The following is a 27753-nucleotide window of genomic DNA, read 5'->3' as shown; positions in this document are numbered from 1 at the left end:
AGTTACCGTTACTACATGGTGCGTTACTCCGTTACTGCGTTAGTTTTTATATATAGTCAACAGCCAGGCGAACAGAGATGAGAACTGTACTTAAGTACAGTACTTGAGTAAATGTACTTAGATACTTCCTGTGTCACATGTGGAGACGGGCTGTGGGCGTGTTTGTGTTGTTTACTAACAAGACTATCATGGCGGCGGCGGAGCTCAAGTCTAGTTTCTCCACCTGGAGATATTCTCACTATTTCACTTTTGTCGAGCACAAAGAAAATAACGTTTTAGTTAAATGTAAGTTGTGTCTTGGCGGGTCAAAGATCCTATCTACTGCCCAAACCAGTCATTCAAATATCTTAAAACATCTGCAAAAACAACATGCTGGGACGAAGCTAGTAGCTAAGACCACAGAGACTCAGCCGACGCCACTCCACCTCCACCTAAGCAACAGCGGCTGGATTTTAACCAAAGGACTGTTATCCAGGGAAAAGTCGATAAAGCCATTGCACGGTATGTTGTAGAACACATGCAGGCTATTGCTACAGTGGAGTCACCCGCTTTCAGGGAGCTAGTTAGCATGATAGCATGTCCGGGCGGCACACGGCATATGGGACGGAAAACTTTTTCCAACTACCTGGAGAAAGAATATACAAAAATGGAAAGCCAGCTAATATCGATGCAATCCAGATAGCATATAATGCATGTCAAGTTGATCAACAGATTGTATTATTCTCCAATGCAATAACAGTACTGAAATGAAGGCTATAAGGGCATTAATGGGAGCCCTTTTGCAAACTAACGAAAACGTTACTTTTCACAGTAACGCATTACTTTTTGGTGTAAGTAACTAGTAAAGTAACTGAGTTACTTTTGACATGAAGTAACTAGTAATGGTAACTAGTTACTGGTTTTCAGTAACTAGCACAACACTGTCAACAAGCAAATAAAGGTGACGTAGCTAAATAATAATAATAATACAAATAATGAACTTGAGCTAAGTAGTGTTATGGCACCTACAAATAATAGGGGGGGAGCATGCTCGTGAACTGTCAACGGGGGGGGGGGGGAGAGACAGTTCACATGCGCCGTGTTATGCATGGCTGCTGCACCTCGCGGGAGCGCGCACAGCGTAAAGCCAAAACTCAGAGACATTTCAATGATTTGTACGGCACAGTTAGGTTTGGAAACGGTATAATTTCCTTTTTGGAGGGCATGCATAACACGGCATAACACCGGAGCCTCGCTGCGGGGAAACTTTGGCGCTGTTCGAGTTTGTTCTAATCTGTCAAAATGACGGACTGCTTTCAGATTTGTCCGTCATTGTTAAAAAAAATCCGTCATAGACGGAAAATATTCGGTTAACTCTGCTTGAACGCAAGTGAAGATCAACACAACATACTGGGCATTATGAGAAAACAAAATGAAATAACCACCCTGTTAATACAACAGCAATGCCTTTCATCCTTGCCAAAGAGAGAGATTCCAGTTTTTGATGGCGACCTATTAAAATATCACACATTTATGAAGGCTTTTGAGAATGGTGTTGAAAAAAACACAAACAGCTACAGTGACCGACTCTATTTTCTGGAGCAGTACACTCAGGGTCATCCCAAAGGACTTGTTCGAAGTTGCCAGCATATGGATCCAGAGAGGGGATATGTCAAGGCTAAAGCTCTAATCCAGGAGCAGTTTGGAAATGAGCAGCAAAGTGGCATCTGCATATTTGCAAAAGGCTCTTTCATGGCCTCCTATAAGAACCGAGGATGTTAAGGCTCTGCAAGACTACTTTCTTCCTTAGAGCATGTACAAACGCAATGGAAGAGGTGCAGTATTTGCATGAGCTTGACATGGCTGCGAATATGATGATCATAATAAGAAAGTTACCTTACCAATTCAGAGACAAGTGGAGAACTTTTGCCTGTGAGCTGCAGGAGAGGAACGGCCGCAGAGCAACATTCTTTAACATCACACATTTCATTGAGAGACAAGTTAAAATCTTAACCGTCCCAGTATTTGGAAACATTCAAGATGCTCCCTTCATAACACAAAATACTGGTTTAAACAGATCACAGCCTCGCTCAAGTTTAAGAGGAACTAGTTTTTCCACCACTGTAGCCCCTGTAGAAAATGAAACCCAGACAGATACTGAATGGAAGGAACACATTCTGACAAAATGGAGGACATGTCTGTGCTGCGGAGGAGGTCACACCTTGGACTCGTGCCATCAGCTTGAAAAAGGAACACACATTGAAGTCTGTTACCATTCCTCACATGGAACTCATCGCTGCAACAATGGCAAGTCGCTTGGATGTCTTGTGGAGACAAGAGTTACACATAGATCTTCAGGATTCTGTGTTTTGGACAGACAGTGCATCAGTGCTAAAGTATATCAAGAATGAAACTTCTAGATTCAGAATCTTTGTTGCCAACAGAGTCTCAGAAATTCGCAAGGTTTCAAAACCCACTCAATAGCCGCTTTCACACCGCAGGACTTGCCGTACTTTAGTGCCGGCACTAAAGTACCGCGGCACTGAATCCGCCAGGGGGCTAGTGCCAATCGCATTCACACCGCAGTACTTTCCCTGAGGCAAGATTACGCTGACATCACTTCGTCTTCTTCTTCTCTGGGTTTACTGGCAGGCCGCAAAACCACTTCACGGCGAGTACAAAAAAAAACGAGAGAAGAAGAACTACACGGGGGAGGAGGTATAAAGCCCACCCGCTGTATGAGGCGTTTGTTTACTTTCCGACCTCAGACATGATGGAGTTCATAAGGGTAATTTACAAATAAAATACCCCATTATAACAATGGACTTTATCTTTATGTATTTATTATATATTACCCCCTCGGACTGATTTTGGAAAAGGACATTAACCCTTGTTTGGTGTTTTGCCCTTATTTATCTAAAACAAATGACATGATAAATGACTTGTGTTTATGTGTGTAAGACTTGTGTTTCTGCCCCTGCCATTGCTGCACAAGGTTGCATTATTGTAGCTAAATTCAACCACCGACACCTGTCTGCTCTCACATTCTTCTATTCTGCAAATTTGGGGTGGGACACAATAAATAAAGCTTCGCCAGTTTGTTTGTTTTATTGCACAGTCAAGACATAACAATAACGGCATCACGCTGTTCCAGGTGTGTCGTATGCATGTAAATTGAAGTACAATAAAAGTGTGAAATGTAAAATAAAGTGTAAGTAGTTTCAAAACAATGTAACAGTGGCAATATATATAGCAGCAGACACACCTTAGTGCAAGTTAGGTGTCAGTATTAAAAAACAGTGGCAATATATATATATAATAACAATAGAAAATCGTTACCACTCTTATTATTGTGGTCTTTAATTTTGTTATAGTCCTGCCTGAGTTTCTTTATTTTTACCCGGCATCCGTGTGCACTGTGCGCGATTCCCAGCTCAAGTAGCTTTTGCGAACATCGCTCAAAACATTTGGAGTTGGGAACTGCTTTATGTAGAACCTGCTGCATCCCGTCCTCAGAGTAAATTGCCAGAAGCGCCGACACTTCCTCATCATTCCACCGCTCCGGTGTTGTAGTAGGCCTACGTGTGGTCATAACTGCTTTAAAGTACAAAAAAACTACTCGCTCAGGTGTGGATTTGGTTTTGTAGCGAGGAAAAAAATGGCTGCCTAACAAAAAAAATTCAGAGTCTAACGGGGCGTGGTTTGCAATTCGCCCAGCCAATAGAAATAGAATAGAAATTGGCACTCTTTTATCACCAGGTTCGTACCACCTCTCTAGCAGGGACTGAAAATGGCCAAAAGAGTTCCCGGCACTGAGTAGTCCCGGCGGTGTGAACTCGACATTATTGGTACTAACGGAACTAAAGAACCAAAGTACCAGGGAAAGTCCTGCGGTGTGAATGCGGCTATTGGAGATTTGTAGACAGTGCCAACAACCCAGCTGATGTGGCCTCAAGAGGTGCTAAAGTGGACGCATTTCTCAAGAACGCAACATGGTTGTCAGGTCCACGTTTTCTCCTTCAATCAGAGAGTATGTGGCCTATCAATCCTGAGGTTAAAAAAGCTGTTGCAGTGAACGCAGTGCAGGCCAGTGAAGAGGTTCATGATGTGACTTGCATGATCCATTATTTCTCTTTGTGGACTGTTCTGAGGAAGTCAATTTGCTTGGATCCTGAGGTTTAAGAGATGGCTCTTGTCTTGTGCCCAGAAGAAGAAACAATTAAACATCGCTCTTGCACAATCTGCTCTAGATGTTGAACAACAAAGAAAGATACTGGAGAAAGATATGAGCATTTTCAAGAAGGAGACAGTTTCCAGTTGCTTGAGAATGCTGAATTGGAAATCATCAAGTTCTGTCAAAGAAAAACGTTTTCGGATGAACTTGCCAGACTGCAAAAGGGCAAAAGTGTTATGGGTTCTAGCCACATTTATAGACTATGCCCACTGGTGGAAGATGATGTCCTAAGAGTTGGTGGTCAACTGAGTAGGTTATCTATGCCCGCAGTGGCTAAACATCACGTCATACTAGCCAATGATTGCCCTATCTCAGAAGATATATTCATCAAGAAGTTGGACATGGTGGATGTAACCATGTGTTATCTAAGCTGAGAGAGAGATACTGGATCACTGGCGCTAGTACAGCCATACGGAGAGTTCTAACTAAGTGTGTCACTTGTCGGAGACTGAATGCTCAGCCAATGTCCCAACAAATGGCAGATTTACCTTCTGAAAGAGTTACTCCAGACGAACCACCATTTACTCATGTTGGAGTGGATTATTTTGGTCCGTTTGAAGAGAAGAGTAGAAGAAGCCTAGTGAAGAGGTACGGTGTAATTTTTACCTGCATGGCCATACGAGCAATCCACATTGAAGTGGCACCTTCACTGGACACAGACTCTTTCATAAATGCACTCAGACGCTTTATAGCAAGACGGGGTCAAGTTTTGGAACTGCGTTCTGATAATGGGACAAACTTCATTGGAGCAGAGCGTGAGCTGAGAACAGCCATTGAACAATGGAATCAGTCAAAGATCAATTATGTGCTTCTTCAGAAAGGAATCAAATGGACTTTTAACCCCCTTACTGGCTTCCACCATGGAGGGGCTTGGGAGAGGTTAATCAGGTCAGTGCGGAAAGTCCACAACTCCACTTTGAATGTGCAAAACCTGGACGAAGAAGGCCTTCACACCGTTCTTTGTGAAGCAGAAGCTATCATCAATAGCCGGCCAATTACTAAAGCATCTATGGATCCTAACGACTTGGAGGCATTGACACCAAATCACCTGTTGCAGTTAAAAACCTTACCTTCTTTACCACCAGGAGACTTTGAAAAGGCGGACATATATGCCCGCAGGCGCTGGAAGCAGGTTCAGTACATGTCGGACTTGTTCTGGAAAAGGTGGGTCAAAGAATACTTGCCCCAACTGCAGGAACGTCAGAGATGGTCAAGAGTGAAGCGCAGCCTCATCCCAGGCGATATAGTGCTCATAGTAGACAATACAGCACCTCGTAATTCCTGGGTCATGGGAAATGTTCTGCAAACGTTTCCAGACAAAAGAGGATTTGTGCGTCAGGTACGAATTAAAACAAAGACCAGCTGCTTCAATCGGCCAATAACTAAGATCTGTCTACTACAAGAGGCTGAAAATGGAGAAAGAGTTGCTGATGTACCTCTGTGACATCTTTACCACACTATTGACTCTTTTCGACTGACAGAACACAAGGATTATTTTTGACTGAGCCAAGGTGGTGGTACCTTTTGGCCTAACTGACTTATGACTCGTACACAGAAAAGAAGAAGGAAAACTACACATACATGAACTGCAACTGCATGGACTTGATTACCAAGTTATAATTGTCACATGTCTCCCATTTGAATAATGTTAGTAATTATTATGTATACTATCCTAATAATTAGAGGCTGGTGTGTAGGAGCCATGAAACGTGTTTAGTAATCCTTTATGTTTTAATATAAGATATTTGTTTGATCACTATTGATTGGTTGGCTTGGGTCACATGGATATGGGTGGCACTCATTATAATCCTGTTCACCTGCGTGAGGTGTGGGTGTGTGGAAGAGAGGGTGACACAGGGCCGTTGTACTTTTTTGTTGACCGCAAGATTACAATTGCTTTGATTATAACAATGTATATGTCTGATCACCGAGTTTTTCATTAAACTACAATACTACGAAACAGAGCTTTTGATCTCAGTACTTTTTTAGCGTGTCATACAACATCAAACAGGCCCGGCCTCAGCCTCTCAGCGACTTAGTTTGTTTCCTGCTGTCACTACACTTATAGTTAGGGCTGATTAGATTCAGCCCCTAGTTTTGCTGCTATAGGCTTAGACTGTCAGAGGACACCTTACTTCCTCCTTCTGTCTGTCTGTACCTGTGTACTCTCATGTTCCGAGAGCTTCTCCCAAATTTGTTTTTGGTGTCTATCTACGCCGGGATCCTGAATCGTGGCTGATCCTGTTGCAGCGGTCCTGCCTGACTCTCATCATACTACTTCCCTGATGGCTCCCACAGGATTGTTGACATCCTTGTGGATTCATCTTCTTATTATAGACACATGCATTTCCAAACATTTGGTCTACCTATGTTGTAAATGTATTATCTTTTCGATTTACACACGGCATCTATTGCACGTCTATCCGTCCTGGGAGAGGGATCCCTCCTCTGTTGCTCTCCCTGAGGTTTCTCCCATGTTCCCCTTTAAACTGTGCGGTTTTTCCTTCTTTGGAAGTTTTTCCTTGTACGATGTGAGGGTCTAAGGACAGAGGGTGTCATATTGTCATACTGATATTTTGTACAAACTGTGAAGTCCACTGAGACAATTGTAACATTTGTGATATTGGGCTATATAAATAAACATTGATTGATGATTGATTGACCTTATAATAATAAGGTTCTGTAAATATTTCACATGAAATTATTATTCGATACGTTTTTAATGTAAGTGTAGGTGTACTTTAAAGGTCTCCTATTATGCAATTTTTTGGCATATATTATGGGTCTCAGATATATAAAAATTAATGCTGTCAAAATTATCACGTTAATGGCGGTAATTAATTTTTTTAATTAATTGCGTTAAAATATTTCACGCATTTAACGCATGTGCAGAATGGCCCGCCCCATACATCCCACCAGTGGCAGCACCAGGGTATGGCTGGGATAGGCTACACCCATACCAATAAATGGCTTAGCCCCACCATGAAAAATGATGTTAAAGTAAGCAAAATAAAGTCTGCCAACTCGCGGAGTAAATTGCACAGACAGCAGTTAGTAAGATTGATTTCAGTAGCCACTTGTCTGGAAATACCGAAGACCAGAAACGGTTTTGAAAACTTTTGTCACGTAGTGATCGTCTTCTCAATAGAACATCTTTGATAATGTCTTCTGGCCAATCAGAATCAAGATAACGGTGTGGTGTTGTTGCAGGAAGTCCCGACGGAGAATACTTTTGCTGTAGTACAGGGGTGCACATAACTGGTACGCAGGTTATGTGCGTAATCTGAAATGCGTACCGTCACTTGTGTCACAAAGCGCATTTGCGTACCGACGTACTTGTGAAGCTTTTCCAGAAGGCGGTTAGATCACCGGACGACGGAGTCGGTCTCCGTGTGCACAGACAGGGCTGCTGTTAACGTCGGTCTGTACAACGGAATTGTGCCAAAACTACGCCAACCGGTTGCGGAGGGAGACTCCCCCCCTTAACTGGAGAACTGCGCTAAAACAGCTGATCACAACGTTCACACTCTGTGGTCACGAAGTACTCCACTAGCCCCCCCCCCCCCCCTGTCGACTTTCCTGAAGTACTCCCCCGTTGATAGAAATCAACACGTAATGAATTAAGACCCCACGGTTTGATGATTGATAGGTGTGTGGGCTGTCTTTCATTTTGACACGCAGAAAAATGTTATAATAAACATAGATACTGTGTTAAATGGATATATCCGCCTTCTTTCATTTATCTTTCCATTCCCACAACAATATACATAAATAAATGGCATATTTTGGACATAGTTCGAATGGTGATTAATCATGATTAATTAATTTTTAAACTGTGATTAATCTGATTAAAAATTGTAATAGTTTGACAGCCCTAATGAAAATATATAAAAAACATGTCTAAGATGTGTTATGCTCAAAATACCAAACAGATCATGCATTTTAGACATCCCTCATATCCAGTGGCGAACCGTCAGGGCCTTCAAGGTATTCAGAGAATACCCTGAAACACTCAGATAAAACAAACAAAACATCGATTTAATTATATAAATAAAATGTATATAAAATGAATAAATGAGAATTGTATCTGTGTCGTTGATCTGTAATATTAGTGTTACGTTGATTTGTTTGTCCTTCTCGGACCATGCACTACGCATTTCAGTGGTTTTGTGTTAGAAAAGAAAGCAACCAATCAGATCTTGTTCTGGGTCTCTGGGTAGAATATCCTTCAACCAAGGTATTCTACATCCTTGATCGAATGCCCTGGCCATTGCACTGAATGAGAGCGTAGGTTTGGACTGACAGTTTGATCAACCAATCATATATTGATTTGTAGCCAATGGGCGTATTCTTTCAGAGTTTCCCTCGGTTCCAGGGTATTCTAGAAGGCCCGCTAGTTCACTGGCTCGAGACAGAGGATCTAGATGAATGCGACGAAGCAATTCATGCCGTTTTATTGTTTTTAACGTTGAAATGACAAGTGCAACAGGTAAAGATGAAGTTGTTGCGGAATTGTTGTGAGTACCCTTTTCAAGACGACAATTCAGTGAAAAGACGGACATTATAATGCCGCGGAGGGGGGGGGGTGTGTGTGTCTACCGAAGGTCCAGTTGTGATAGACACGGTTCGCCACTGCTCATATCCCTCTATTTCAGGCCTGTTAGAGAAGCACTGATTCTGGGTCCGTAGCTTGACAAAAAAAAAAAGAGGAGGGGGAACTAATGCCTGCTCAGAATTCTACGAGATACTCAGCTAAATGCTGCCGTGATTAAATGCCATATCATGTTCCAAACCACATCAAGGATTATTTCTGAAACAGTATGGAGCTCAAATGCTTTTTCTCTTGCGGGTTTACCACAAGGTGAGTTCCTTTTTTAATTTCCTGCTTTTTTACATATACTCTCTCCAGTACATGTTAGCTCTGAGTAGGGATGCCAGCGATTATTCGATTATTCGAATATTCGTTACAGTCTCCATAATCGAAAATTATTTTTAAAATTCGATTTTATTTATATATTTTTTTATTATTATTTATGTTTTTTTTTTCTTTTTCTGGCTTAGTTTCAACCAAAATATAGACTAATGCTAATAATAGTATTAATAATTGTAAATGGCCATTGGTCACACCACCAGTTTGTTTTACTGTAAACTTGGAGGAAGCCAGCAGCGCAGGCTGCGCACAGTGCAGACTGCTGCACTCTGCGCAGCCCTTCGCTGCGCTGCTACACACCGACCCCGCCCCCCCCTCTCCGTCACACGTGCGATTGATTTATTGGAGTGAGAACACAACTAAAGATGAACAAAGGAAAGAAGAGTTCCTCGTGGAACTACTTCAAACTGACAAGTGCAAATGAAGTCAAATGCAAGTGGAGTACTTCGTGACCACAGAGTGTGAACGTTGTGATAAGCTGTTTTAGCGCAGTTCTCCAGTGAAGGGGGGGGGGGGGGGGGGGGGGGGGGGGAGTCTCCCTCCGCAGCCGGTTGGCATAGTTTTGGCACAATTCCGTTGTACAGACCGACGACCGACGGGGGGCGTCGAATAATCGATTATTATTCGCCAGGGCTGTCCGATTTTCGATTTTGATCATGGTCAGTTTCTGGCATCCCTAGCTCTGAGTGTTAGCAATGCTTGCTAATATTAATAAAGACCATATTACGTCCAAAACAGTCGTGCATTGTTTCTGAAAGCAATGTTTCTGATAGTGCCGTGGGTCCACATTTCTGATATTACGTCATATCGGACGCAAATCTGGGTCAGCTCCGTTGTACCCCTGTTTTTAGAGATTTGGGTACGGAGGAAAAGAGAGAGGGTTTTGCTTTCTGACACTTTGTGAGTTGCCTGACACACCGGGGACACATATTTTAGTGGGAATGCTGACACAGCATTCCCATCTGTTATGCTACGCACAAAATTCTTTATTATTCCGCCGGGTTATTTTGCGTCTCCTCCCACATTGAACATCGCAGAAACTCAGTTCGAACATCAAAACATTCAGCTCGGTCGGGAATCAATCGCTATTACTTTTATCATTCATAACTTTCATAATTCCAGACATACATCCCATAATACACATTTTTAACATGGAAGTCAATGGAGTCTTCAGACTTCAACAATCTTCATGCAACTTCAACTGCTAACTGCTCCTTCTTCAACTGCTAACTGCTCCTTCATACTTTCACTCAGAAACCTCATTCCAACTTTAAAATGTTACACATCTTTCTGACATTATTCGTGTAACACAACTTTTAAATCTCATTCTTACTTTTAGAGATATTAAACATTGTTCAGACCTTGGTAAAGAGGCCTTCTTCAGATTTTAGAGTACGTGATGTCACAGCTAGAGTGGAGGACAGATTTAATTTTGCCTTCATATTTTCCTTTAAACCTGCCATAATTCCCAAACCCTACATTCCTGAGACATCATTTTTCATGACAAACGTAGGAAAACATCTCGTAGCTTAAAAAAAAAAAAAAAAGCAAAATAATTAAACAAAATGCCTCTTGAGGGCATGATGGAACCAGTGATCATTTTGGGGTGGCATTGAAATCACTATTATATGAACATAAAAATACATCTCACTAGAAAATAAGGGGTTATTTAAGGCACCTACAACACTCAATACATTATTTGGGATTAAGTGGGGGAATAGATCAAATAATATTCAATATATCTAACTATTTGTTTCGTATTCCCGCAGGTAAAGTATCAACGAAGCTTACATTATACAAATGTAATGCAATATACAGACTGTTTAGCTTATGGTGATCAGCAGCCCTATGAGCTTATTCTCTCAGTGTATCATCAGGAATACAGAGACACACACATCATGAGTTTTTTAATTAAATGATTGGTTAAGTAAACAATAGCCCTTAACCCTGTAAGGCCCCCAGTTGTAATTTTACATCAAAATACTTTAAGCTATCCTAAAAAAGTCAGTAAATGTTTTGTTTTTTTAAAAGACTACATTTACATAGTCAAAAGGTCCTTTTGTTCAGCCTCACAATGCTATTGGGTAGTGAATGTGTTTAAAGGTCCTGCCCTCTGGAACATACACTCACACAACCAGGGGCGCCGCCAGGGATTTTGGGCCCCTTGAAAATATATCACATTGGGCCCCACCACCAGACACAGGCCACGCCAACCAAGCACAATTGCTGTAACCACACCTCCAGAACCCAACCGACTCATTTATGCTTTAAATAACTCTACCTGTACAGGCTTGCATCTATCTTGTAGTCCAATACTAAGTAAGCGCACAATATTTACTGACACTGAGCTGTGAAAATATAACACTGTGCAGACGTGCAACATTCTGCTGCAGTAGAATCCACTATTTGATATAAGACTAACATTCCTGACAATAGATCTCAATAGTCATCTTTTATGGTATAAACGCCTTTTTAATAATAACGTTTTGGAATGGAACATTCTCAACATGAATGCATAAATCCAAATAAATATAACTTAAATATGTGGGAAAATATTGTTTGAAATGTGTAATTGAAATTAGATGTTAGCTTTTTGTTTTGATAACAGACACATTTCCACCACTCATGGAACACACCCACCTTTTCTTTTGAAAAACTAGGTGACATACTGTCACCCTTTAGTCCCTCTCTCTTGTCTTTCTCTCCTTTCTTTTCTCTTTTGAAAGCCTGACTTTGTAAGTCGTTGAGACATGGTATACTACACACGTAAGCACTAGCATCCCTGCTCCTAACATGCTCTCAGTCTCTGCTGGAAAGTGCCGGCGGTGCCCTACCGCGATTGGAGGCAGGACCAAACCATTACATGTAAATAGAAGGGGGTGTACAGAGGCTTTGGATCATTAACTTTTGGAAGAAAATAAGTGAAATGAATTGTAAGTTTAGTGAGTACATTATCAATATAACGTTATATTAATGTAAATTATTGATGAATGATGAAAGGTTACTTAAACATTTTTTTATTAATGTTCTAAAATAGTTTGGGCCCCCATGGTGAGGGTGTTTGGGGTGGCCAATAGGGTGGCCAGGATTCAGCTGGGGGTGGCCACGGTCACTCCCAGCCACCTCCCAGCTCCGCTGCAGGGCATGAAGTGACAAAAACGTTCAACATGTCTCCATTAAAACCCATTGTAAGTTCAGCCTCACCTTTCCCCACCACAGCAGCCACACACCTTTAGTTAATCTGCCAAAAAGGCCACATTATTAACCCGAAAGTACACAAAAAGTACACTTCAGATGCTCAAGTTCCTTGACATGCTTCACGCTTTGAAATTTCACCGATATCTGTTATAGTTCTTCAACAAAACGTTCACATGTAACAGGTTTATCTCTCATTCAGAACAATGAAAATGCTCACTGATCACCATGGAAACCTTTGATCTCTGGACACGTCGTTAGCTCAAATATAAACACCTGTGTCATGGAACACGGTGATGTCATAACTCTAATTGACATAATTAGAGCAGCAGACTAATGACGTGGTCACTGGAGTTTAACAGACTGTCTCAGCCTATTCTTTTCTGTCTGATGGAGACTTCATACTGACTTCAACATGTTCCACATATTTTAGACATTATTGGTGACGTATGCTTTTAGTTCTAAAGTTTTCAGTTCAAATATTCTGCTGCTTTTTCATGCATTTAGACTTTTATTTTCTTGTTCTTATTTCACATTCAAGTCCCCTCTATTCATGAACCCTTTAAAACCAGCGATGCACTACTACAGTGTCAGCTTTTCTAAAATAGAAACTTCAATGTTCACATTTTTCTAAATGATTCTACTTTTCAATGACCTACAAATAATCCTAATAATAATCCCATTTTCAATTTTTCAACTGTTCATATTTTTTGGTCAATTAACAAACCTGTTACAAATGTGTTGTTCAACAAATTTGAGCCTGTGCCACATTTATTTGATCACCATGGAAACCTTTGATCTATGGACACCTCGTTAGCTCAAATATAAACACCTGTGTCATGGAACACGATGATGTCATAAGGCAAGGCAAGTTTATTTATATAGCACTTTTCAACACAAGGCAATTCAAAGTGCTTTACAAAAAATGAAAGACATTAAGAAAATGGCATTTAAAATCAGTCATTAAAAAGAAAAGCTAATAAAATAAACATTAAAAGAAAAAATACATGGATAAAAGTTACAGTGCAGTCTAAGATATGAATAGTTCAATTAAACATTAAAAGAAAAAGTACATGGATAAAAGTTACAGTGCAGTCTAAGATATGAATAGTTCAATTAAAAGCAGCGACAAAAAGAAAAGTCTTCAGCCTGGATTTAAAAGTAGTCAGAGTTGCAGAGGACCTGCAGGTTTCTGGGAGTTTGTTCCAGATATTTGGAGCATAATAACTGAACGCTGCTTTACCATGTTTAGTTCTGACTCTGGGGACAGAAAGCTGACCAGTCCCTGAAGACCTGAGAGATCTGGATGGTTCATAATTTAGCAGGAGGTCAGAAATGTATTTTGGGCCTAAACCATTCAGTGCTTTATAAACCAGCAGCAGTATTTTGAAATCTATTCTTTGACACACAGGAAGCCAGTGTAAAGACTTCAGAACAGGAGTGATGTGATCCACTTTCTTAGTGTTAGTGAGGACTCGAGCAGCAGCGTTCTGAATCAGCTGCAGCTTCCTAATAGACTTTTTAGTGAGACCTGTGAAGACACCATTGCAGTAGTCGAGTCTACTGAAGATAAAAGCATGGACAAGTTTAACTCCAGTCAAAGTCATAACTCCAACTGACATGCTCAGAGCAGCAGACTTCAGATAATGGTTAATGGTCTTTCCCTCAACAGCTCTACGTCAATTATGGGGTGTCATCATATGCCGTTTCCATGGAAACGCATCCCTCGCCATAAAACACAATGTTGCTGTAACTCCAATGAACACGGTCCGATCGTCCCCCAAACTTCGCTTGTATATCACCGGTCCATGCCTCAACAGCTTTCCGCCAAATATGAGATCTCACCATAGGCTGTTGCCATGGAAACGCATCCCTCGCTAAAAAACATGATGTCACTGTAGCTCCAATGGACACGGTCCGGTCGTCCCACAATCTTCACCTGTATTTCACCTCTCCATGCTTCAACAGCTCTAAGTCAAATCTGACATCTCACCATATGCCGTTTCCATGGAAACGCTTCCCTCGCCATAAAACACGATGTCTTAACGCCTATGAAAAGGGTCAAAACATCACCACACTTCAGATAATGGTTAACGGTCAAGCCCTCAACTGCTCAAACTTCACATGTGTGCTAACAGTCCAGCCGTGAAGACATCTACGGGACAGTTTTGAGATTTCGTCAAATGCCGTTGCCATAGCAACACAATGCTCGCCATGAAACACGGTTTTCTCATAACTTCAGTGAAAATGCTCCAAACGGCCCAAAACTTCACAGGTTTGGTAACGATGCAGCCATCAACGCATCTAAGCGTATTATGGGATGTCATCAAATGCCGTTGGCATGGCGACAGATCATTCACCATCAAGTTAGTTCAAAAGTTTGCAGTTCAAACATTCTGCTGCTTTTCCAAGCCTTTTTACTTTCTTTTCTTCTCTCATCACACATTCAAGCCCCCAGTGTTCACGTATCATTTCAATCTAAATTCTTCACTTTCTTCTTACACATTACATTTCAGCATAGCAGTTTAGTTTTGGCTTTTCAGCATAAAGCATTCCCACTAGCAATTTCTTCAGGAATTGCATTCTCTAGTTATGTATAAAAGACATCAAAAAGTGCATTTTGCATGATAGGTCCCCTTTAAGATTTAAAAATCAACAGTCAAGTACAGGAACACATTTAAAAAAAACACTCTGAATAATGCATCAAACACATTCACTAACACATTATGGGTAATCTATACCAAAGCAGAAAAATGCATAGCAATAAAAAAAACGGTACCATATTCCTACAGTACATGTGCGTCATGCACACACTCACCTGGAGCGGCTGACATCATAGCGGCTGAGCCAGTGTTGCAGCATCTCCTCACAGGTCTGCAAGGCTACAGCCGGGCCAAACAGGGCCTCTTGAAGCTTCGCCTTGGTGAACAGCAGGCTGGAGAGGAGAACACACACACACACACACACACACACACACACACACACACACACACACACACACACACACACACACACACACACACACACACACACACACACACACACACACACACACACACACACACACACACACACACACACACACACACACACACACACACACACACACACACACACACACACACACACACACACACACACACACACACAACAATACTTATCAGTCTTTTCTTATGCTGCATTTTCACACTTCACATTTTGTACATTATTTTTTGAGTTTTGCTTCTATAACATCTTCTCTCAGACTATTGGAAAGAAACATTCACAATACACATTTAGATGTTAAATGTACTAACTGTGTTCATTTGAAGATTTCACAGAAATAGTAAGCATTAGATAATGCTTCATATACACTAAGCTCTTCTTGCCAAATGTTTTTACAGAGGACATTTTTAATAATTTAATCACTCAAAGCCTGAATTATAGAACATTTTATACCAAAAAACATTGCTTAATTGTTTTTTTCACAGTATTTTCAGATGTATGTGGTTAAACCAATATATATTTAAAAGATCTTAGTAAAAAGGTGATGGCAAGGAAATGAAAATAAGAATTTTGAAACTGGCTTCATACGTTGCAAATGAGCACACATTTAATAGGACAATTCTTAACTTGCATATTATTGACCCTATTCACCTCTAGTTTCTTTCCTTAAAGTGTACAAAAAACACAAGTTGCTGTTTTTGTACCCGTATGGTTAAACTATGTACTCAGTAGCCTGGAAGATTGTTTATGTTGGCCAAACCCAATCAAACCTGTTCTTATTATCACTGATCACATGAGTGTGGACACACAACATGATTTTCCCTGAAAAGAAGATTAATTGTTTTGTAAGTTCACAAAGACCTTCCAACATTTGTCAGTGTCTGCTACTGAAAACACAGCATTTAACCTGCAAACTAGCTGATATTATCCCCATGCAGCTGACAGTTGGTGATTTGGTTATAAAAATAAAGAATTGTTTCTACGGTAGCCGGTTAAGTGCTTAGGACCCATCACCATCTCACTGATGCATGAGGCACACGTAGATCAATACAAGCAGAGAGAGGTAAAGATAGTCATCAACAACAAGCTCTGAGAGTTTGTACGTGTATGTTGCAGCGTGTTGAGAGGTTGATGAGTAGAGGCCATTGAGTGTTTCCGCTCGGCCCATTTAGTTGAAGACAACTGGTTAAGTGATGTGGGAGTCTCTGATGTGTGTATGTATGTGTGTAGTAATTGCCAGAAGGGGCTCTCAGAGGATGCAGTCTGTCATGGGCATCACTCATCCATGAGTATGAGGAGAAAGGGAGTGAGGGGGAGAGACTGTGGTGTAAGCCACATCTGACGCCCGCCTGCCCCTCTGTCCACTGCCTCCATGTTCTAAAACACTCCACTGTCCAGGGGGAAAACAGTTGCGCGGGAATGAGTCCTAAAACCAGGAATTGAGTAAGCATTTAACCATTTCCAGTTCTCTTGTCCCAAAGTCTTTCTTTCTCTATCAGGATCCCCATTAGTCAAACTAATTTGTAATGCTTACAGTAGATGCCTGAAATAAGATCTGCGTTTAACACAAGCTTGAGAGAAGCTCAGTTTCTTTCTTCAAAATAAAAATAAAATACGTAAATACCGCACTAGCCAATGTGTCTTAAAAGCGGCGGTTGCTAGCAAGTGACTAAAAAAGTCTATTAAATGTCAAACATTAGCCGCCTTTAGCTTAGCGGTGGTGACCCTAACATTTTACTTCTGGCAGTTGCATTTATACTTCAAAAATCTTAAGAGTGGTGTGAATAGGTGGAGATCATCCTGCTGAACATATATTTGTTCTGAAATATTGCAAAATACAAGGGAAAAATCATGTAGTTTTTTGATGTGGGACCCCTTAAGATGCTAATGCTAACTTCTGGGTCGGCCTACAAAAATATGTAATCACTGCAAGGAGAGAAGCAGAGAGGGAAAGAGGAAAACATTTAATGGAGGGAGGGTCGGATCGATAGCAGAGAGACAAGCTTGTGTCAGGGGAAAAAAACTCTCCAAGAAATTAACCTCGTTACCAACTCACAGAGGTGTGTGTGTGGGGGTGTAAAAAGAACATGTAGAGATGTTAGAAAATACAAAAATGAAAGTGTGTGTTGAAGGAAGGCATGCAGTTCGGATGACAAGTGCTGTCCAGGGAAATTGTGTTAAGGATACGCCTGCCAGTAAAGGTCCACCAGAGTGTGTGATTGTGTGTGTCTCCAGGCTACCCATTACCAGTGTGGAAAAGCATTCAGATGCATAGTGATGGTATAAACCCATTCTTGTATAGAAATGTGACAAGGTGTATGTGTGTGGGAGTGTAAAATGCGTACAGGACTGACTTCTCTTACTGTGTATCCTGGGTATAACACGTTTAGAACCATCTAAAATAGTTAATTTTAAGAGAGTAAAAGCTATAAAAGCTATTGAAATAATGGTAAAATCTAAAAAAAAGTTAATATTTGTCTTTTTAACACAAATTCTGGTTTCATTCTCAAACTACAATGGCATTCGGAGAGTGCAGACCAAAGTCAAAACTAATAGTGCATTCATGTTCTTTTCGCTTTAGTTCTTTAGTGCATTTGCATTTATGTTTTTATGCTTGCATAGTTTTTTATATTGCAGCTCATTTCGCTTAATGAAAGTGTTGTGTGGATGAAATTTGTACCAAAAATGTTGCCTCGTACCAGAGTTGTTGTTCAGATTTGAAGGGGGGGGGGGGTTACGTGATTAGTCCCAGTCAGGAACACATTTTTCCAATTAGTCTGACCCAAAATGAATGCCTTAAATGCCCATGCTGCAATTTGAGCAAAAGAGTAAAAGGTTTCAGGAACTATCAAAATGTAATGGCTTCCTTATTGGGCGATGCTACACCCTTCCACCAAGTTTCCTGGAAAAAGGGCCTGTAGTTGCTAACAGGCAAACCAACAGACTAAGCCCAAAGAAAACCCTGTAAAATTAGAACCAAGTGTAACAAAGGGAACATGTAGGAAGATCTCATTTTGAATCAACGGTAAATAGTATTGTCAGGTAGCAAATCAGGATACGATAAGGTACTACAATAAGATATTCATAAAAACTGGAAACATTTCAAAAAGGCTGTGTTTAAAGACGTTATTATCACTGCAAGAGTGGTCACAATTTGAGGATTTACACCTACCTCATTTCAATTAAATCACATATTAGTCTTTACAAAATGCTTTTACTGCATACATAGTAATTGGTTACAGTACATCTGATCTAAGTCATCCAAGTATTTTCCAACTTATTATTTACCACTTGATCCAGTGTTTCCCTTGCATCTTCAAAAGGTCTATTTCATGGAGATTACAGCACTCCAAACTACACAACACATTACAAGAGATGTCACTTCCAGGCTCCTGGGAATGAGTCTGCGTGGTGTGAGCAGCCTGAGCGTAGTGTATGAGGACTGTGGCGGTGTAGCTCAGTGTAAAACGCTTGGCGGTGGCCAGCTAAGAGCGGAGAGTACCAACGTAAACTCCACATACAAATAGCTACTAATGATCCAGTATTACTCACTCTGCACTCCCACAGATCAGAGTGTGTATTCTCTACAGGCACATGGCTGCATGCACACTTATATTTTTATACATACAAATATCTATGTATCCAGTACAGTGCATGCATGCAGATTAACACACACAAGCCGATGCTGATATGCTTGCTTTGTGTTGCAGGGCATAAGCCATGCACGTGCCCACTAACTCACAGTCTTACAGATGCACGCACATGCACAAATTACAAACACGCTTGCTCATGCTGTAACATCCCATTAGATGAATGCAGAATCAAAGGCTGGGATTAATCATTCTCTTTAGTACAAACTGTGAGACCACTCTCCCTCTCCCCCCACCTCTCTCTCACACACACACACACACACACACACACACACACACACACACACACACACACACACACACACACACACACACACACACACACACACACACACACACACACACACACACACACACACACACACACACACACACACACCCACACACACCACACACACACACACACACACACACACACACACACACACACACACACACACACACACACACACACACACACACACACACACACACACACACACACACACACACACACACACACACACACACACACACACACACACACACACACAACCCCCCCCCCTCTCTCTCTCTCTCAATCTGAAGCAGAATCCCATTTCACATTTCATCACTTTTTACTGGGTGATTAAAATGTTAAAGAAAAAAGGGAGAAAACGGAGACGAAGAGATACAAAAGATGCAAGAAAGAAGAGTGAGAAAGAAGGAGTTAAGAGGGGAGGAAATGGAGAGAGAAAGAGAGAAAAGAAAGGCAGGGGCCGGTGGGTATAGGATGTGGGAGAAAAAGAAGGAAGGAGAAATTCAGTGTGCTACAGTGAGCTGACAGTTTGCTGTGGTGCAGAGACGCAGAGGCTAACAAGAATCACACACATGCATGCACACACAACACAAAGTGACACACAAACATGTATGTGCCAGATTACAATCTTGCACATCCACATCCGCACAACATACAAGTACACACACACACACACACACACACACACACACACACACACACACACACACACACACACACACACACACACACACACACACACACACACACACACACACACACACACACACACACACACACACACACACACACACACACACACACACACACACACACACACACACACACACACACACACACACACAGGACTGTCACGGCATGCCCAGCACTGTGCACGATGCAAGCTTTGATCTCTGAAGCTCGCACACACTTCCAAAGCAAATGATATACAGTGAGCTTGTTACTGAGAAAACACCTCTTTTCACTCCATAACCCTCTTTCTGCATCTATATCTGTGCCTTGATCTCTCGTTCCCTGACTCTGAGGTCTGCAACTCGGCCTCTGCCTGATGGTTTCCGGGGGTATTGCACATTTTTGCCACGTTTAGAGCTAAAACACAGTCAATAATTAGTGTTACGATCGAGTTCTTCTAGTTCTATTCTCACTAAGAACATTATTCTCTGTGTGCATGCAAGCAAACATAAACAGGTGTGTTTTGGAGACTTACTGCAAGCTGTTTTATTATATAATTATGTGTGGATTGTGGACATAATGCTAGCATGCAAACTTGCCTTCAAACAGGAAGTTGGGTCATCCAATGAGCCTAAGCGCTTTGAGCACCAGGAAAAGCACTTTATAAATATGTATTATTATTATTATTATTATGACATGTAGGGCCAGCGCATTGTTGCAGAGGTTTATGGGCAATGTCTGCATTGGCCTCTACGCCTGTATCTGAATCAAAGTTTTTTGCTCTTTTTTATATTTAAGTAGGATCATTTTCTTATAGATTTCTTTACAAGTTGCCCCTTTTTCACTATTCCAAACAATGCAGATTTCACTTTTTTAGGCCCTATTATGCTTTTTGGGGTTTGCCCTTACCTGTAGTGTGTTATAACTTATATAGGTTTTTGTGCATGTAAATGGTCTGCAAAGGCTAAAATCCTTAACATATTGACATCAGCATGTAACACTCGCACTTCTATTGGCTAGCGTTCCCATACATTGAACGTGAAATGCTAAGGGGCTGCACATCTCTAAGCAGTTGACCAATCACAACAGATCCGACCAGCTAACCAATCAGAGTAGACTTGGCAGCACAGGCCGTATGAGAAAAAAAAAGCATGTAAACGTGTCACAGTTGAAGCACTGGATACAGTACAAATATGAACCTAAAAAGAGCATAAAAAGGCCCCTTTAAGACACAGAGGTTGCCTCTTGTATAATATAATATTATGTCAAACATCAAAATGGACTGTAAAACTGATACACTCGACTTACTTTGAGAGAGAAATAGAGGGATGGAAAAGTGTGTTAGCTGCAGGTCCCAGGCCAGATTAGGAGTGGCGGAGCCAGGACATTTTCAGTGGGGTGGCCAGGATGGAACAAGTGATCATTTTGGGGGTGGCATTGAAATCACTATTATATGAACATAAAAATACATCTCACTAGAAAATAAGGGGTTATTTAAGGCACCTACAACACCTCTACATTATGTGGGATTAAGTGGTGGAATAGATCAAATAATATTCAGTATATCTAACTCTTTTTTTCGTATTCCCGCAGGCAAAGTATCAACGCTTACATTATACAAATGTAATGCAATATACAGACTGTTTAGCTTATGGTGATCAGCAGCCCTGTGAGCTCATTCTCTCAGTGTATCATCAGGAATACAGAGACACACACACATCATTTAAATAAGAGTTTTTAAATTAAATGATTGGTTAAGAATAAACATCTTAAAGTAAATAACAATAAACAATAGCCCTTAACCCTGTAAGGCCCCCGGTTGTAATTTTACAACAAAATACTTTAAGCTATCCTAAAAAAGTCAGTAAATGTTTTGTTTTTTTAAAAGACTACATTTACATAGTCAAAAGGTCCTTTTGTTCAGCCTCACAATGCTATTGGGTAGTGAATGTGTTATAGGTCCTGCCCTCTGGAACATACACAGCAGGGATTTTGGGCCCCATGGAAATATATCACCCCACCACCAGGCCCAGGCCACGCCAACCAAGCAATTGCTGTAACCTAACCACACCTCCAGAACCCAACCGACTCATTTATGCTTTAAATAACTCTACATGTACAGGCTTGCATCTATCTTGTAGTCCAGGGGTGGCCAACCAGTCAGAGGTTACGAGCCACATTTTTTCTATGTTACTGCAAAGAGCCACATCAAACACACAGGCACTGATACCGCTTGTTTACGTTTTTTTGTTTTCTGGAGACAAGATTTCAACCACGTCACTGATGCATTTTTGTGGCATTGGGATATATATTTTTTAAATCCTCTGGAGCAGAGAGAGGAGCTGTGGATTATTGTTATTGATTAATGCATCAGTGTTTCTTAGGGTCAAAAACACTAAATTCACAACTTAAAATGAAAGCGTTTAGTTTATTTAATAAAAGAGCACATGTTCAACGTGAAAAGTGACAGTAGTTATAGATTATTTGCAATTTGGTGCTATATATATTTTAAAAAAAAATTATATATATTTTTTAAACACCTTGAATTTCAGGGGGGGGCGGGGCTCCGTTGGCGGGGCGCAGCGCCCCTCCAAGACAATGGTAGGGGAAACACTGGATAGTGTTTAATCAACGATAGGTTTCCCCCCCTCAAAGGTGATTGGTTCACTGCATCGCAGGTATTATTGTGATTGGCTCTTGGGCCACATCAAAATTAGACTTGCTGTCATCCTCTCATACTGACACCTGACACCACACATACACACGTAGGGAGAGCCGGGACGAAAGTAACGGAGCGATTTTATCCGAGCCCAAACAACTTTGACCGGCCAAATTACGTTAATACTTAACAGACCTACTAAATATCAGGTTTAACTGTCAGGAGTAGCTAGTGTTGTCACGATACCAACATTTTGGTTTCGATACCAAGTCAAGAATTGCGATTCCGATTATTTTTCGATACTTTTCTTAAAAAACAGTCTTAAATGTAATTATTGTGCTTTATTTCACACCAGAACCATAACCATAACACAAACTTTTAAACAATGAGAACAATAAGTTAAATAAATGACAAGATTTCCTATTAAATACAATTAATACATTTCTTACAGACAGGCCTCGTGGTGTCCGTAGGCTTGCCCTCACTGTCAGAGATATAGCTCAAATACTTCCAAATTTCGCTTCTGGCGTCTTTTTTGTCAACAAGCCGAGGCGCAGCGGCAGCTGCACTCCCACTTGCAGCCATGCTTCTCGCTTTCTCACATGCTCTGGCAGCTAGCGCGTGCACGAGAGAGGGGAGGGATTTAGAGCGTGCTTGAGAGGGGAGGGTGCAGGCACGGCTGCAGTGCAGGGAGTGGAAGCAGAGCGCTGAACACACACGGCTCTTATTAAAACAGCGCTTTCTCACCGGAGTACTTTCCCCCGTCATTCTTAAAGTACCGATACTAATGAAACGGAGGAATCGTAACGTTTTTAACGACAGGGTATCGCGGTATACCTTTCAAGTATCGGTACACCGTGCAACACTAGTCAGGAGTCAGTGTCTCTCCCCCAAACTCACACATATACAATTCGATATGAACTGAAGAGCCGCATGAAACTAGGCAAAGAGCCGCATGCGGCTCGAGAGCCGCGGGTTGGCCACCCCTGTTGTAGTCCAATACTAACTGCACAATATTTACTGACACTGAGCTGTGAAAATATAACACTTATGGGGGGACAGGTCTGCGGAGCCTAGAGATGGATCTGTTGGTCCTGGCACCAGGGGGAGGGACAACTGATTTAGTATGAATAGCTGCTAAAAATTTACCTGCATTTATTAAATGTCAGCTAAAAGAGGAGTGAAATTAAAAACCTGTATAGATATTAACAGTACTTAATGTCAGCTTACTAAAAAAAACATAACAATTATTATTATTTACAATGGACTACGCGTAGCTAACAGACATATTTCCACCACTCATAGACCACACCCACCTTTTCTTTGAAAAACTGGGTGACATACTGTCGCCCTTTAGTCCCTCTCTCTTTCTCTCCTTTATTTTCTCGTTTGAAAGCCTGACTTTGTTAGTCGTTGAGACATGGTACACACGTAAGCACTAGCATCCCTGCTCCTAACATGCTCTCACTCTCTGCTGGAAAGTGCCGGCGGTGCTGCACCGCGTTTGGAGGCAGGACCAAACCATTACATGTAAATAGAAGGGGGTGTATAGAGGCTTTGGATAATTAACTTTTGGAAGAAAATAAGTTAAATGAATTGTAAGTTTAGTACATTATCAATATAACGTCCTATTAATGTAAATTATTGATGAATGATGAAAGGTTACTAAACATTTTTTTCTTAATGTTCTAAAATAGTTTGGGGCCCCGTGGTGAGGGTGTTTGGGGTGGCCAGGATTCAGCTGGGGGTGGCCGTGGCCACTCCCAGCCACCCCCCAGCTCCGCCACTGCAGATGAGCCCAAATGAATTGGGCCAGGTCAGGCTAAGGCTAACATTTCAGGCTGTCGCAGAAATCTTCTGTCAGTCTCTCTTCAGCTTTTCCCTACCTCTGTTCAAATGTGCTCTACTGATATGTAGAAGGACGCTGTGGTGGCTCAGTGGGTAGCGTGCTGGACTTCGAATCAGGGGATAGCAAGTTCGAGTCCCACTCAGCATGTCGTTGTGTCCCTGGGTAAGACACTTCACCCCAAATTGCTCCTGTGGGGATTGTCCACAGTACTGAATGTATGTAAGTCGCTTTGGATAAAAGCGCCTAACAAATGACATGTAATGTAATGTGTGTTTCCAAGCCGGTAAATGTGTTATTGGGAACATAGATAAACATATGGACATTCAGTAAGAATTCATTGTATTTCAGCTGGTTCCTCTTTGACTCAATGTCTCTCCATAACAACAGTTTTGGAACAACAACTGATGCCTGCTCTACCCATATGACCTCATGGTTACCGGGGCGATGGGGATTCCTGGTGCAGAGAGCGATGTGATTGGCTGAGCCCGGAAAAGAGCTCTTAAATGGGTCAAAGCAGTCAAGTGTCTCTATGCAGGAGGTGTGTGTGTGTGTGTGTGTGTGTGTGTGTGTGTGTGTTTGTGTGTGTGTGTGTGTGTGTGTGTGTGTGTGTGTGTGTGTGTGTGTGTCTAAGTGTGCAATGCTGCATCGAGACAGAGAGAGAACAGATGTCATCTTCCAATTGTACATACAGTGCTGATCAGTAAAGCTTGTGTAATTATAAAGCCATCGTCTTCCCTGCACCCACCCACTCTTACCATCCTCCCTTCCTTCGCTTTTTTCATGTATTTTCTTGTTTTTCTGCATGTGCACTCTCTTTCTCTCCCTCCTGATATTTAGATGTAGCCCATCTGTCTGCACTGGGACCGTGGAGGCCAACACTGACCCCAAATGGCTGCATTATGAAATGCTTTGCTGGGCTTTGAAATGTAGAAAGCACATCAGAAAGATGATGCAACATGCTTCCATATTATGGCTAGCGTGAAAGAATTGGCCTGGATAGTTAATTTCATCTCCAATGGGGAGCTTCCTGCACAGCTAATTAATGTTTTTAATGTGTTCAGGATGGCAGGCTACAATGCTTCCTGTGAAATCATGCGAGCATCTTAAACCAAAGTTTGGGGATTGTACTGCTGCTGACCTGCCTTCCACAATATCAATTAAAACTGGATTATTTTAATAAATGTCTTTGAGTATTTTCAGCTGAGATAAGAATAACACATTTGTTATGAAATAAAATGCAAAACGATACAAAGACAACACAATGTTGTAATAATAATAAAGTATTGCTATTGATTCAAATCCTTTTGACTAACTGACATACTTTAAGAAGTCACGTAATACTTTGGGTGTTTTCAGCTGAGACAAGAATACAAAAATGAAGGAAAAACTCATCTATTTTCATTGTGTTTATAAAATTTGATTTAAAAAAATAATATATATATATATATATATATATAGTACATCAAACTGCATGAATTTTGAATGTATCTTAAATATGTTTTAAATAAGTGTAGCAGACAGGTGGGTTTATGTGTCGGACGACTTCTCTGTCAGTAAAGCAGCAGTGGGGCTCGGGTCAGAGCTGCAGTGTTAAAAGGGTAAGGGTGTGTGAGGGGCATAGGTACCGCAATGCAGGCCACCACTCTGGCACGTCTAAATAAGGCGTCAAGAGTGTGTGTGTGTGTGTGTGTGGTGTGTGTGTGTGTGTGTGTGTGTGTGTGTGTGTGTGTGTGTGTGTGTGTGTGTGTGTGTGTGTGTGTGTGTGTGTGTGTGTGTGTGTGTGTGTGTGTGTGTGTGTGTGTGTGTGTGTGTGCTTGGCCTCCAACACAGTCGAGCTGAGACACCCTATCCTTACAGAGAGGACGAGAGTAAGGAAGGAGCCTCACTGCGGCACTTACTGTAACTACACACATAAACATGCCATACAAAGTGTAAAAATGTGTCCAGCAATCCATTACTGCCCTATCCTGAATTCACCAACACTTCCACCAACATTTTATGTCTCCCGTGTGAGTGGGATGGTAAATAAGTGGGCTTTACTTGAAGTTGCCGGGGTGCTGGCTGAGGGCCAGGTTCAGGGTGTCCAGGGCATGACGCTGGTGTTTCTGGGCGCTCAGTAGCAGCGTCAGCAGGTGGAGGGAGTGTAAGTCGTCCCCACGGAGAGATAAAGCTGCCTGCAGGGGCTCGATGGCTGCTGAAACCTGCCAGACACACACACACACATTCTTAGGTATACTGTAATGTTTCTTAATGATTAATGTCCGTTATTAAAAGGGTAATAACTGTGTTTGCTTATACCTGCCGCACAAGTGCCAGCTGCAGAGACAGGTACATCGCTATCAGAGCGTCCTCAGGGTCTAATGAATGAGCCCTGTGGAGCAGAGAGAGAACACAACGTTTTTATGACAGGGAAGCACATTTCTTAAACAGCCTCTACTGCATGGTGCTTTCATATGGCAACACTTACTTGGAGAAAATGTAGAATGTAAGGTCAATTCAATTGAAAAAAGTGTAAATAAAGACTAAATGAAATCAATAAACATAAATGATTGAAAGAAATTAAATATAATTTAAATAAATACAAGATATTACATATAAATATAGATGAAAATAGATGAACATTTTGATTTTATTGGACTTTTCTCAACTGCGCTTTGTTTACAATGTACAATGTGTTTGTTAGAATTGTTTATATTATAACAAATGACTCCCCTTTAAAATAGATATGTTTTTTTAATTTCTATTGTTCAAGCAATTATTAAGTAATACAAACATATTACTAGAAATGTTAACATGTAAAATTAATGCAATAGTGGAATGTGAAACAAAAACCTGAGTTTCAGTGGGATACAATACCGACTATTGTACGTCTACACTTTGAGGCTTTATTTAGCTACAGTAGTACTTTGAGATAATTGCTAACATCTGCCTACCGAGGCAATGCTAACAAGCTTTTAACATGCTTATGCCATGCCAACATGCCATGTTAACCCCATTGAGCATGGCTAAATATGAAATGCTTTATATGTATGTTTAAAATGAGAAAAACTTGGGACTACTGATAAACAGGAATATACAGTAAAAAGAAGAACCTACTTGCTCAATGCTCGTAGCGCTTTTTTGTTGAACTCATTACGATCAGCTTTTAGAGAGGCTGGAGAGAGAAGAAAGATTCAAATGTTACCCCAAATAGCTTTAGCTTTGCTATAATTAAGCAGTTAAATTGTAACTATATATTATAAAGTAAAATACTGTTCACTTGGCAAGTGAATAGTATGAAATATGGCAAATAAGTTAAACCTAGTTTTTACGAGAGATATGGG

General features: G+C 41.1%; 1 protein-coding gene across 1 annotated transcript in view; it reads right to left on the bottom strand.

Moving 5' to 3' along the window:
• ttc7a (tetratricopeptide repeat domain 7A) overlaps positions 1-27753 on the bottom strand; it is a 157623-nt gene that overhangs the window by 74397 nt on the left and 55473 nt on the right. The window contains exons 13-16 of the mRNA XM_034224890.1: positions 27527-27584; positions 26729-26801; positions 26471-26631; positions 15157-15273 (exon numbers count right to left, since the gene is read on the bottom strand). Coding sequence (XP_034080781.1) covers positions 15157-15273; positions 26471-26631; positions 26729-26801; positions 27527-27584 — 409 coding nt within the window. The remainder of the gene's footprint in view (positions 1-15156; positions 15274-26470; positions 26632-26728; positions 26802-27526; positions 27585-27753) is intronic.

The sequence above is a fragment of the Gymnodraco acuticeps genome, unplaced genomic scaffold (assembly GCF_902827175.1).
Source record: "Gymnodraco acuticeps unplaced genomic scaffold, fGymAcu1.1, whole genome shotgun sequence".
Lineage (NCBI taxonomy): Eukaryota > Metazoa > Chordata > Actinopteri > Perciformes > Bathydraconidae > Gymnodraco > Gymnodraco acuticeps.
The sequence above is the reverse complement of the archived record's forward strand: the minus strand, read 5'-3'. Positions and strand labels throughout refer to the sequence as shown.